The sequence below is a fragment of the Callospermophilus lateralis genome, chromosome 18 (assembly GCF_048772815.1).
Source record: "Callospermophilus lateralis isolate mCalLat2 chromosome 18, mCalLat2.hap1, whole genome shotgun sequence".
Lineage (NCBI taxonomy): Eukaryota > Metazoa > Chordata > Mammalia > Rodentia > Sciuridae > Callospermophilus > Callospermophilus lateralis.
Window position 1 is genome coordinate 54,452,313 of NC_135322.1, and position 14,009 is coordinate 54,466,321.

General features: G+C 44.0%; 1 protein-coding gene across 1 annotated transcript in view; it reads left to right on the top strand.

Annotated features, from left to right (window-relative positions):
- Positions 1-14,009, top strand: part of Hydin (HYDIN axonemal central pair apparatus protein) — a 316,785-nt gene that overhangs the window by 259,639 nt on the left and 43,137 nt on the right. The window contains exons 57-64 of the mRNA XM_076838342.2: positions 2,294-2,411; positions 3,644-3,848; positions 4,533-4,768; positions 6,714-6,865; positions 6,976-7,165; positions 10,713-10,815; positions 11,039-11,326; positions 12,920-13,062. Coding sequence (XP_076694457.2) covers positions 2,294-2,411; positions 3,644-3,848; positions 4,533-4,768; positions 6,714-6,865; positions 6,976-7,165; positions 10,713-10,815; positions 11,039-11,326; positions 12,920-13,062 — 1,435 coding nt within the window. The remainder of the gene's footprint in view (positions 1-2,293; positions 2,412-3,643; positions 3,849-4,532; positions 4,769-6,713; positions 6,866-6,975; positions 7,166-10,712; positions 10,816-11,038; positions 11,327-12,919; positions 13,063-14,009) is intronic.

Consider the following 14,009-nt stretch of genomic DNA (forward strand, 5'->3'; position numbering starts at 1 on the left):
GCTATCACGTATCTTACCTAAAACCACCCAATGCCAAATTTCTTACATGTTCCAACTACTGTCAAATATTGGATAAATTTTAGTTTAATAAATATGAAGTATCTGTTTTTAGCTTCTTCTCTGCTGTGACTAAAGGACCCAACCAGAACGATTATAGAGGAAGAAAGGTTTATTTGAGGGCTCACTGTTTCAGAGGTCTCAATCCACAGACACTAGGCCCCATTCCTTGAGGCTCAAAGTGAGGCAGAACATCATGGTAGAGGAGTGTGACAGACAGAAGCTGCTCACATGACGATCAGAAAGCAGAGAGAGACTCCACTTGCCAGATGCAAATATATACCCAAGCCATGCCCCAATTCCCACCTCCTCCAGCCACACTCCACCACTTCAGTTGCCACTCAGTTAATCCCCATCGAGGGATTAAGATTCTTACAACCCAATCATTTCTCCTCTGAACCTGTCTCACATGTGAGCTCTTGGGGGACACCTCACATCCAAACTGTTACAGTATCCCATGTGGGTCCTGGTGTTTCTGGTGTGCTGAAAGACTTACCAGTAAGTTATTGTCTTATCATTCTGTAGGATACCCAGGGCCTACTATAAGCAAGCTGTGTCAAAAGAAATTGTAACTGTGCTTCATAATGGGGGAAGCATTTCAAAGCTTTTAGTTATACTCAACCTTACAGACATTGAAATGTAAAGAAAAGAGACAAAACTTAATCTATCTGTCCCTTCGTTTTTTTGTTCTAATTAGTTATACATGACAATAGAATGCATTTTGACACATCATATATAAATGGAGTATAACTTCTCATTCTTCTGGTGTACACTGGTCATGTAATCATATATGCACATAGGGTAATAATGTCTTATTCATTCTACTATCCTTTCTACCCCCATACCCCTCCCCTCCCTTAACTCCCCGCTGTCTAATCCAAAGTACCTCTAGTTTTCCCTATATGCCCCCTTATTGTGAATTAGCATTAAGATATCAGAGAAAACATTTGACCTTTGATTCTTTGGTATTGGCTTATTTCACTTGGCATAATATTTTCTAGCTCCATTCATTTACCAGCAAATGCCATAATTTCATTCTTTAAGGCTGAATAATATTCCATTAGGTATATAGACCACATTTTCTATATCCGTTTATCTATTGAGGGGCATCTAGGTTGGCTCCACAGTTTAGCTATTGTGAATTGAGCTGCTATAAATATTGATGTGGCTGTGTCACTGTAGTATGCTGATTTTAAGTTCTTTGGGTATAAACTAAGGAGTAGCATAACTGGGTCAAATGGTTGTTCCATTCTAAGTTTTCTGAGAAATCTTCATACTGCTTTCCAGAGTGGTTGCACCAATTTGTAGTCCCACCAACAATGTATGAAGTGTGCCTTTTCCCCACATCCTCACCAACATCTATTATTGCTTATATTCTTGATAATTGCCATTCTGACTGAAGTGAGATGGAATCTCAGTGTAGTATTGATTTGCTTTTCTCTAATTGCTAGAGATGTTGAACATTTTTTCATATATTAATATCGCCTGTATCTCTTCTTCTGGAAAGTGTCTGTTCAGTTCCTTAGCCCATGTATCGATTGGGTTATTTACTTTTTTGTGTGTCAAGTTTTTTGAGTTCTTTATATATGTCTCCTCATTTTAAAATTCTATTTTTAATGAGATCAGGTAAAATATTTGATGTGTACCAATAATTTCCCACATACTGCTTTTCAGTGAATTCAAGCATTTTTAAAAATTATTCATTTTTTATTAGCTCTCCATCACTATGACAAAGTACCTTAGATGATAAAATTATTAAAAGAAAAGTTCCTTTTGACTCACAGGTTTGTAGGTTCCCATAGGATCGTTTGGCCCTGGCTTCATGGCCAGTGCATATGACAGAGCAAAACTTCTGCCCTTGTGGTCAGGAAGCAAGAGAGAGAGGAAAAGAAAGGGTCCTGGGTCCCACGATCCCCTTCAAGGGCACATTTCTAATGACCTAGATACTTCCCAAAAGCACCACCCTGGGACCCAGATCTTTAACACATGGGCCTTTAAGGGGACATTTATCTCAGCACTTTTCTTACAGTAATTTCCAGTGTTCTTATGAATAAGTGGGATTACTACATCATTTCCTTAAAATTGTCTATGAGTGTAGTCAGTGATGACCCAGCCAACTGTGTCACTCTGCCACCCTCTTGGGCAAAGAAACACCACCCTGCAATGCCTAAGAGAAAAGACTTAATGTTAAAATTCCACCCCCAAACATAAGAGTGCACTCTTCCTCCTCCGTCAGAGCTGGCCACAGTCGACACACCAGAACCCGGGAAAGTGAGACCTTCTTCAAGACTGGCACTTCCAAAACAGCCAAGTTCTCAGACTCAATTCAGAAAGATGTGACCATCACAAGCCAGGTGAGTGCCCCTCCGCATCCACAGAAACCCAGGAAGGCCTCCTGGCAACCAGCTCTTGCCTCAGAACACCTGCCTAGGAGAACAGGATTTGAATCCACCATGGCAGGAATATGAAGTACTAAAATCTCACTTTCATCTTAAACAGCCATGAGACGGCCCTTCGTTTGGATATCCTCATTTGCTCTAAAACCTTTATTGGCTTGCCAGTGTCCTAAAATTGGCTCCAACTCTTCTTGGGTATTTTAATCAATAATCATTTGTTTTTAAGAAATGGAACCTTGGAAAGAAGTGAGATGGAATCTCAGCTCCTCTGGCGATCCCCAGCACATAGCCCAGTGACCAAGTCAGGCCAACAGCAGCCTCCATGTATCATGGGTAGTCCCCCTTCTCCATACCAGGGGCCTCATCCCTACAGATACCCTGTGTGAAGAGCACCCACTAAAGGAGTGCCATGTGCCAGCCTGCCCAGCTGCCAGGTTGAGGGACCCCAAAAGCATTCTGCTGTGGGTCTTATAACCCTGGAGAAACTTGGATCTCTGAGCTAACACACTGCAGGGCATCCTCTTCCGGGAGGGATGAGCTGCCCAAGACAGCCCTCCTTATCTCAGGACACTGTAGCAGTCTCAGCACATTCCTCAGTTATCCTGAGAACTGTGAAGGGAGAGGGGAGGGCTGGGGACGCCAAGATCATCCAGGGGCAACTCCTGAATGAACATCCCCCCACTCTTTTTGAGTACTAATTCTATGCCAGATGCTATGCTGTTTACTTCAATACATTCTTTTCACTTAAACTTACAGTGATCCCTGGAGTTAGGGGGATGTGGCCCCATTTCATAGATAAATAAACTGAAAACCAAAGAAGTCATTTGTCCAAGGTCAAATAATTAATACATAGCACAGCTGAGGTTCTGGCCTAGGTGTATCTGACTCAAATCTTAACCACTGCTCCACCCTGCACCCCTCTGCTCTGAGACCCCCCACCCAGATAAGTGTCACATGATGTGAACATGATCTGCTTTATTAAACCTTTGATTCAGTCCTGATTGCTCAGGAGGAATGTGCAGAGAAGAGAAAGCTCTAAGGAAGCTCCTCCATTCCTCCAGGGGGAGAGGGGTGGGGACCAAGAATTGCCTGTAGGGAGAGATGAGGCCCTTCACCCCTCGTGACTCTGGTGGAAGGTCTCAGACTCGGTTACCCCCTCTGCCTTCATCCCTCCCACCCCTGTCCAGCAGGCCCGCTTCTCTCATGGTATGTTCACCGTGTACCCTGGGTTCGGCTCCGTTCCTCCTGGAGGACAGCAGGTCATCACTGTGGATTGCGTGGCTGACCCCGTGGGAAGGTGTGAGGAGTTCATAGCCATCGATATCACCGACCGAGACCCTAGAGAATATCCTGCTGGCATTTCTTACACTCTGCTTGCTGAAGCATGTATGCCAGGTACTGCCACTTTTATTGGACAACCCCCCCCTCCCTCTTCAGGCAGATTCCTTTAAGATGTCCAGCAGATGAGACAGGGCCACTTTCTTTGGGACCTTGGAGCTTCCTCTCCTACCTTCAGCCATACTTTCCCTTAAAGCCTCACAAGCATGTGCATACCTGAGAGAAGGTGATGCTTCAACTCTTGCCTTCCTGAGTCCAGCCCTGGATTTTCAGATGAGTATCATTATCTGAGAATCATGGTGACAAGAGACATGGCCCACAGGAACACAAGCGCCACTCTGCTTGGGCCACTCCCTGAGGGCAACATGCCCAGAGAACAATGCTCAGTAACTGCACGTGCTAAAATTCCGACCCAGCAAGAGCTCAGGTTAAACACAGAAAGAATTCCTCTTGCTTCTGCTCAAGGCTTACTGAAGGGGGCCCAAGTGCCGCCTTCTTCCTAGGTCCACCCCAGATCTTGGTCTCACCCCTCCTTGCCATTGGCAGGAAAAGGCAGATCAAGATGTGTCAGTCCAAAAGAGAAAAAGACGATAGAATTTATCCCATCACTTAGCTCCTTATACAAATTTCCCTACCTCTTCTCTGCAACTAGCCTTTGTCAGAAGCAGAACATCCGAGTTAGGCATGAGAGCCCGGAATCTGCATGCAGGCATCATCTAACGCTCTTCCTCTCCGCCCCAGCCTTTGTGACGGACAACAATGCTTTGATATTTGAGGAGCACCAGATCTGTTCCAGCCCCAACCTACACTACATCTTGCAGACCATAAAGACTGGGGGACTGTTTGTGGAGGATGAGAACAAGTTCATTTTCTGCAATGTCCTGGTGGGCCATCAGGCCAAGGCTCGGTTCAAGATCAGCAACCTGGGAAAGATCGCCTGTGATGTCAACATCGCTGTTAAGCCCATCTCCAATAAGGTAAGGGGCTCCAAAGGCCCTGGCCCACCATGGTTGGCAGAGGTCCGGGAAAAGGCTCTGGGAAGCTTCTGCTCTGGAGCCTCTGTATCTGAATGAGAATTATCTGGCTCTTAGCCCTGCTGGAAGTTCTGTGAGGTCACAGGGTCACCTCCCCTTGGCCAAAAGCCATACTTTTGTCCCAGAAGGTGTGTGTTCACATGGCACCTCTAGGATAAACCAATGGATAAACTAACGAGCAGCTCATTCATCCATCACTCACTCACTATGTGCCTAAGATAGACAAAGCATTAAGAGGAGAGCTTCAGAGAGGTCTGCCTCAAACTGCATGTTGTCCTGGACAGGAAGATTTGGAGGGTGCCCATCCTTAAGGAGAAGGTAAAATGGCAAACCTTTCTGAGCCCCCGTCCCCCAGCACCATGTGACAGGAACTGTGCTGAATGATTTACATCTATTGCCTCATCTCACCTTCACCGTGACTCTTTCAGACTTTGTGTTGTTATTCCTTATTTAGTTAGGGAAACTGAGGCTCAGAAAAACTAAATTATTCCCTTAGGCCCCAGGGCCTGGAAATACACAGCCAGACTTAAAGCCCTGCTTTACCTGTGTTCAAGTAAATAATTGCCCGTCTCAGGGTCTGTTAGACTCTAAACTGCCTGCTCTCTGAGTGGGAGCATACTTTTTTCCTCGTAAAAAATCGAGGACAGCATGCATGAAAAAGGACTTAAGCAAGGGGTTTCTGTCACTGCTAATTTCCAATCCCATGTACTGCAAATACTGCCTACGCTTATCTAGGATACTTCAGTTTTCTGCCCAAAAGTGGAATTTGCCCAAGTGGTCTTCTTGCTCCAGAACTAGCATTGTTTGTGGCTAATGGGGGTGGGGAGATCTCCAAGGGGTCTCTACTTGGAGCCTCCTAGAGAGTGTGCATTCCCAGAAGACTCTCTCAGGAGAGTCAGGGAGACCATCTAATCCCTTTTATGACCTCCCTCAGGCACTGGTGACATCCAGCCTTTATTCTCTGGTCTTATTTGGACCCCTAAGGGGCAGCTATCTCCCTATCTGTACTAAAAACATAAAAAGCAGGAAGCCTGATTTCTAACCAGAGACTATAACAGGGGATGTGCAGGAGGAGGAGACTGTTCTCCTCCCCGCTGGTGTGCAGATCTGAGGGGAATCCCTGCAAAGGCCAAAGAAACCTGAATGCCCGCAGCTCAAGAATAAGAGGGAGTAGTCAGTCTGTTCCCATCTGCTTCTCATGAGAATGAAAATTTTGTTCAAAGTCATGCCAGAAGTCCCCACAGTCTCCAAACACTTCCACTGGTTGAGAATAGGTGACATGCCTTGGGGGTTTTCTCTAGCCAAGGCCCTTGGAGCTACAAGGAGCAGAACCTCACTCAAGTTAGTCCAAATAATACTAGATTGACAGCAGTGAATCCAAGACCTCAGACATGGGTCAGAACTGGTAATATAGCCATCACTCATTACGACTGGAACTGGCATTCGAAATCCACCCTTCAGATCAGCAGGTACTCCATCCACCTTTTAAGGCCACGTGTCTCTCTGGTTGTTTCCATTGCTCCTTTCTGTAGTATGGCTTCCTCATCGTGTATGTGGTCCCAGCTCAGCTCCACAGTAGCCACCAAAAACAATCTTTAGGCATCTTGATTTAGGTGACAGAGGATGGGATAGTGGGGAGAATATCTGTCTGACTGACTTGCTTCATTCATCTGAGTCAAAACTCAAATGCAACTAGATATTACTTAGGAGAGGATCCCAGTGTCTAGGCAGCTTCTTCCAGGGCCCATGACTCTGTAGGCAATGGAGCTTATCTATCACAGAGCTTTGATGGGAGGGAAGTGCAAAGCAGGGCAGGTGAAATGAACAGCAAGCCCCAGTGTAAATGCAGAATAGATAACACACCCTGGTCTCTGCTCCCCCTCACCAGGTCATGGCACGCATCACGGACATCTTTGAAGTGGAACCCAACAAGATGTGTGTCGCCAGCCGCTCACATGCCTTTGCCACGGTGTCCTTCACCCCACAGACCATGCAGACCTACCAGTGCATCTTTGAGGCTACCTTAGATGGCTTGCCCAGGTATTGCTCCTAGATCCCTTCCAGCCACAGAACCGTAGCCCACATGCACCGAGGGGTAGTTATTCCTGCCAGGCCTGGCTGACAGCTCTTGATCTTCCTGTTCTCTGCAGCAGTCTGGCCAGGAACCGAGGCCTCATATTTGATATTGTTGGTGAGGGGACCCTCCCTCGAGTGACCGTTGTGCGGCCAGTTCTGTATAACCAGTATGGAAACCCCTTGCTCCTCTTTAAGAGGCTTCTGCTGGGGCATTCAGAGAAACTGCCTGTCATCCTCAAGAACAGTGGTACCGTCCCTGCCCAGGTAATATTGAGGGTGAAGTAAGGGGTGGAAAAGGGAATAGTCATTCAAAAGTTAGACTTTAGACATTGGGGTCTCTGCCAATGGGGTCTCTGAACTTCTTTGACAGTTCCCAAGCATTAGCCTGTGTATGAGACATGGGGCATACAGAGGGGAATCTGGCATGTTCTCTGCCCTCATGAAATATAGGAGATCAGATTACACCTAACACTAATAACTACTGGGTAAGGAAGTACATGAGGATGTCCACCAAGTTGAAGAGGTAGGAGTGTATGTATTCTGATTGTCTTCTTTATGTTTTCATCTTTTTCCTGTAGGTAATATTATATTTGTAATGAGAAAACAAGGTGGGGAACTTTATAAGTGTAAGAGGTGCCGAATCTAAAGGACTTTGGGGATTCTTTAGGAATTGAACCCAGAGGCACTTTATCACTGAGCTACATCCCCAGCCTTTTTTGTTTTCTCTTTTGAGACAGGGTCTCTCTTAAGTTGCTCAGGCTTGACTTGAACTTGAGATCCTCCTGCCTCGACCTGCCTAGTTGTTGGGATTACAGATGTGCACCACCTCTGCCAGTTTCTTTCATGTTTAATGTAATTTTTTCGACTATGGAATTTTGGTTTGGTCATTGTAGTCTTTCAACAAGTGGGAGAGATTTTTGAAACATATTCTGGCTTCTGATGTGTGTGCTAAAAGGTCCACCAAGAGTTTAAAATGTTCTTTTAAGACAATCTTTTCCAACTGCCTTTAACATTTTCACCTTCCATTTGTTTTCTTCAGTTCTGCTATGATATGTCTAACTATGCATTTCTCTTAATTTAGCCATCTTGAAATTCATCGGGCTTTTTGATTCTGAGAATTGATGTCAAATTAACATGGGAAAATTCTTGGACATGTCTTCAAATAGTGTTTCTAATCAATTCTCTCTCATCTCTCCTCCTGGGATGTGAGTTGACTGTATTCTAGCTATATCCTCTATGTCTCTCATCCTTATTGAATTTTCATCTAGTTTTCATTCTGCATAATTTCTTTTGATTTGTTGCTGTGGTTAGATATATAAAGGTTTGGTCCCCCCAGGGTGGTGGTAGAGGGAGGTGCTATGGAACTTTAAGAGGCGGAGCCTAGTGGGAGGTCCTTAGGTCATTGGGGACTCAGATCAAAAGGGATTGTGAGATCCTTCCAGTCCTCCCCCACCCCTCTTTCGCTCTCTTCTGACTTGAGATGTGACTGCCTGCTCTGAACGCTCTCTGATCATGATGTGCTCCCTGTCTCCACAGGCCCAAACCAATGGGGCCATCTAATCTTGGATTTGAAACTTCAGAACTGTGAGTCAAAATAAACCTCTCTTTTCCTCTCTTTTCTTCACCTGTGTCAGGTATTATATATATGCAGTGATGAAAAGCTGGCTAGCACATCTATCTTCCATTCATTAACTCTCCCTTAGGCTCTTTTGAATCTGCTTTACATTAAGTTCTTTAATGATTACATATTTCAGCTCTAGAATTTCTATGGGGGGTTCAAATCTGTACAATCAGCTGTCATGATTTCTAGTTTCATGGTGAAATCGTCAGAGTTGGCTTTTATTTCTTGAATATAGTAATCATAGGCATTCTGCAGTCTATGTCTGATACTTCCAAATTCAAAGTCCCTATGCATTTTCTCAGCCTGCTATTTCTGCTCATTCTTGCCCATGCTGTCCTGTCTCATATGCCTGCTTATCTTTTGAATGGATATATTGGGTATTCTATTTATAAAAATATTTTGAAATAACTAAGAATCATGTTCTGTTCTTTTTTCTTCAAAGACAGTTTTTATTTGCTTCTGCCTAACAGTTTGGGGCACTAAAAATTCAGGATTACCTAAAACCAGTTTTAGGACTTGAGTTTTTTTCAAATTACCCAGAAGACTCACAGCAGAATTGCTATTGTTAGGAGAGCTGACTTATACCCAGCTCATCTTTCATCTTATGGTGAAGACCTTTAAAATTCCAGCCCAGAGAAAACACCCCAACCTTTCACAGGCTTTGGACCTTTGCCCTCTTTGCACCAACAGGCTGTCAAAAGTGCAGATAAGCGCCCCCACCTATCTGCCCCTTCCAAAATGATAGATGCCTCTCAGTTGAAAACAGCCCAGGAAGTTAGGAAGACCTTTCTGGATTCTCATTTGCCACAGATCTTTTTTTAATTTGTAATATATGACAGCAGAATGCATTACAATTCATATTACACATATAGAGCACAATTTTTCATGTGTCTGGTTGCACACAAAGTAGGGTCACACCATTTATGTCTTCATACATGTACTTAAGGTAATGATGTCCATCTCATTCCACCATCTTTCCTACCCTCTTGCCTCCTCCCTTCCCCTTCCTCCCCTTTGCCCTATCTAAAGTTCATCTAATCCTCTCATGCCCCCCAACCCCATTATGAATCAGCCTCCTTAAATCAGAGAAAACAGTCTTGCCACAGATCTTCATCTGGCTCTCTTCATTGTCTTCTTAGCTCTCTGATGCTTTTCAATTTTTTTTATATTTAATCTAGGATTTTTTTATTGCCTTGAGTTTATTCTACCGAGTTGACCATCACCCTGCATTGTTTCCATTACTGTGGCTTTATAAAAGGTGCTAGCATCTAGTTCAGGGTCTTCTTGTCCACCCACTCCCTGTTTTTGTAATTTTTCGTAACAATTTTTTGCACATTAATCCCCCAGATAAACTTTGGGAAGAATTTCTACTTTCACAGTATTTAGACTGTCCACCAGGAGCAATATTTAGGATTGCCATCCATTTAGTCAAGTCTTTTATGTCATTGTTTTTCCATTCAATTCCTCCATATACTTTCTTGGTAATATTATTTCTAAATATAGACTCTTTCATCTCAGAAGCTTCCTAGATCATGTCACTATCTCTTACTTCTTTGTGCCACATTTTTTTCTAGCACTCAATCTTGCTTGTAATGGTGTATTACTGTCTTCTAAAAATATCTGCTGTTTTCTCATACCCAATATCAGATATGTGGCTTTCCTGTTATTTTGTTCCCACTGGTCTGGAAACCACTTCTTTTCTCAGAGTAGGTCAGAGGCCTGCCTCGTCTTCCTCTAGCAGGACGTTCACCATGACTCTAGGCAATAAATTCATAATGCCTAGAGGTGCTGGCTTTTAGGAATTCACATTCATGCAAGCCCTCATAGAATTATGAGTGCTCATTTCCATTTTATCAGTCTGGCTTAGACCTTACAACTGTGTCTCCCTGGAACACAGTGTGAGCAACCCACTGATCCCATCTAACCATGTGATCTAAAGGTCACGTATACTCTTTGGGTCTGTAGTTCCTCACTCACCCAATAACGACTGACCTGACTGAATTTCTTTTGTCTTCTCTAGATCTAACATTTATTATAGTTCTTAATAAGAAACTCAAAAAAAGTGAATATGAGGCACAGTGACCTTTTGGGGTACTGCCCCATGCACAGCATAGTATCACACCTCAGATTCCAAACTCATGAATGGACTTATTATAAGTTGAGCACTCAACCCTGCTTTCCTCCTTCCAGCTGCATGTGGACCTGCAAGATCAACTAGGAATCTTCTCCCTGAAAAGGAGACCCAACACCTCCTTCATCTACATCATAGAGGAAAACAAACCAAATGAAAAGGGTAAGTTGGGTACGGTGCCTCCGGAAGGCAATGATTTCAGTGGCAGGTTTGTTGGGGACTTCTCAGGACCCATCCAGAGTTGGATGCATCGTCTTGTCACCAGTATCCTCTGGCTGAAGCTCATTCCCATCACATGATTGCTTTCCCCTCAGCCAGGGTCTTCATGGATACAAATATTTCTTTAAACCGACTCTAAATTGTATCTTCTTTCTTCTCTTTGCAGCAAAAAAACCCCACATGGCTTCCCTGGTTGTTTCTCCTGGAGACACAGCTGAATTTGATGTCGTTTTCCACTCCCAGAAGGCTGGGCGGATGACTGGCTTCATCCACTTGTCAGTGATCAACAACCAGTACGAGGAGACCCTCATCCACTTGGTGGGAGAAGGCTATGAGGATGACATCACCTTGGACAACATCCATGGGCTGGTGCCTTCCGCTGGCCAGGAGGCCTCGCCCATCTCAGAGGTCTTAGAGATAGCCGAGAATAATGTCATGGAAGACATGGTGGCAGGTGGGAGCAGAAACAGTGAGGCGTTGAGAATTGTCGACTTGGTCATTTTATTTTTTTTTTTTTTAAAAGAGAAAGTGAGAGAGGGAGAGAGAGAGAATTTTAATATTTATTTTTTAGTATTCGGTGGACACAACATCTCTGTTTGTATGTGGTGCTGAGGATCGAACCCGGGCCGCACGCATGGCAGGCAAGCGCGCTACTGCTTGAGCCACATCCCCAGCCCCGACTTGGTCATTTTAAACAAGAGTGACATTTAAACAACTGATTGAGAACTTAGGAAGGAAGCTCTTCTCTGTTACCATGTGTTCTTTCATGCCTATCTCAGTCACTACCTCTGGCCTTTCCTGTTTTCACGTTCAATGAATGAACATTTACCAAGCGTCCATGTGCATATGCCGGGCACCATGCTGAGCCCTGGTGTTGCAAAGATTCCTAGGAAAGTCTCTGGCTTTTAGGGAGCTTATAGTTTGATATTCGAATTCCAGTTCAACAATTAGTGAACAAATGCCTCCCTGTGGTCTTCCCTGTCTCTGTCTCTCAGCTGGCTTGTGTTGGCATTGTCTATTCCTTCTGAAACATGGATCCTAGACACCCCAAGAGAAATGAAGGGGGCATAGGTTTGCACCACCTCTAGAACCCCATTCTCCACAGCCTCACTCCCCAGTGAGCAGCCCGAGAAGCTACAGCATCAGCATCACTAGAAATGGGACTTTCAGACCCACCTTGACCCACTGAATCAGAATCTGTACTTTAGACAAATCCCCAGGGGATTTATGAGTATGTTAAATCTTTAGGTCACTCTAAAGTCTCTCATGTACTGAACCTTCCATTTAGTGACCATATTCTTTGGGGTAGGGAGAAAATACTTCATCATAATTACCAAAAAGCATTTGTTCAGCACCCTCATTATGTGATTGGTGGCTATAGAGTGAGTTATAGGCACAGTTTCAATGTTTTCCCAGGAACTTAATTATTCCTGGAATGTATGATTAGGGAGTCTATACAATATGTGTTGAAATCGACATTCCATACGTACTTGGCCTTTGACCCTTCTTTGAAGCTACATGGCAGCCTCTCGCTTCTCAGGGGTCAAACAGGAGCAGCAGTAAACCCAAGTTTAGAAATTAAATTTTGTACCTATTGTAGGGTTGCCAGATTTAACAAATCAGAATGCAGGCACTGCCAATAAATTTAAATTTCAGATAATAAATAAATAATTTTTAGTATGAGTGTGACCTAAAATATTGCATGGGGTAATCTTAGAAATTACTCACTGTTTATCTGTAATTCAAATTTAACTGGTTCTCCCTATTTTATATGGCAATCTAACCCTGAATTGTATTGTCTCACCAAAGAAATGGAGTTGGGGACTTGTGTTTTCTCTTATATCCATAGAGGTGAGGGTCTTTGTGGGTAGGTGGATGGATAGATGGATGGATTCCCCTAGGAGGGGGGATCTTACTACCCAGGGATTCCCAGTTTCTCAAATATAACTATCCAAGGAGGGAAGAGTTGCCTGAGAGGAAAGCAGGCCCTCTAGGAGGTCTCTAGTCCTCTAGGGAGGACTCACTACTTTCTGCTTCTAACCCCTAGCTGCGCTGATGGACCACATCCAGTTTGGGGACTGTTACATTGGAAACAGCTATAATGTGAACTTCACAATCACTAATCACAGCCAAGTGAATGTGATACGGTTTGAATGGCCTCTTTTAGCTACAGTATCTTTCTCCCCACAGGTAAGTGCAAGCAATTCATTGTGTTCTGGACCATCTTAGGCCTAAGCCAACCCCAGTCTGGTAGTCAGACCATTTCCATGGATACATGGAATGGGGTGAAGGCATTTCAACCTGTGAGAGAGCTCATTAGCCATGCCACACTGAGACCTGGTCCCATAGGACACTGTTCACATCCACCACAGTCTTAAGAGAGGAAGAGCAGAGATGCAGTCTAGACTGTTATTAAAGATGAAGAATCTATGGAGGCTTGAATGGATGGATACAGGTCACAGCCTTCCTTTCCCATCCCACAGTGTGGACCTATGTCCCCCCTATGTGTGTGTTATTTAGAGCATTAGTCCTTCAGTAGTGGTTCATCAAAAGCTAAGTGGATCCTGTGAACAACTGAGATTTGGAAAATGATGCAAGCTGGGGGTATAGCTTAGTTGGTAGAGTGCTTGCCTTGCATGCACAAGTCCCTAGGTTCAATCCCCAGCACCTCAAAAAAAAAAAAGAAAGAAAAGAAAATGTTCCAAGTTACATATTTCTCTTAAACATTCCCAGGATCCATCAGCATATTAAAATCTAGTTAACTTTATTTTACTTGGAATTTTAAAAATTCTTTTAGCATCTTATGGTGCACATTTTGTGAAATGCTGACCAAAGCTCGACATTGAATAAGGCTCAGGACAGTACTGTAGCAGGTTCTTGCCTCTGGCCAGCAGTTGCTTTTCATAGACAGTTCACTTCTCAGTTCCCAGGAGACTGGGACACCCAGATGTATTCACTGCCCACCTCTGCTCAAGCCTAGAACTTGAAAAGGACAGAGCTGGGAGGGTTAGAGACTCTTCTTTATCACATTTAAATCTTTGAGTGCTATCAAGAGTAAGTTTTGTTTCCCAGAGGGATATAAAATTTAAATTAATTCTCCTAACAGATCCTAGCCCCAGCATGGCCCAGATCTAACC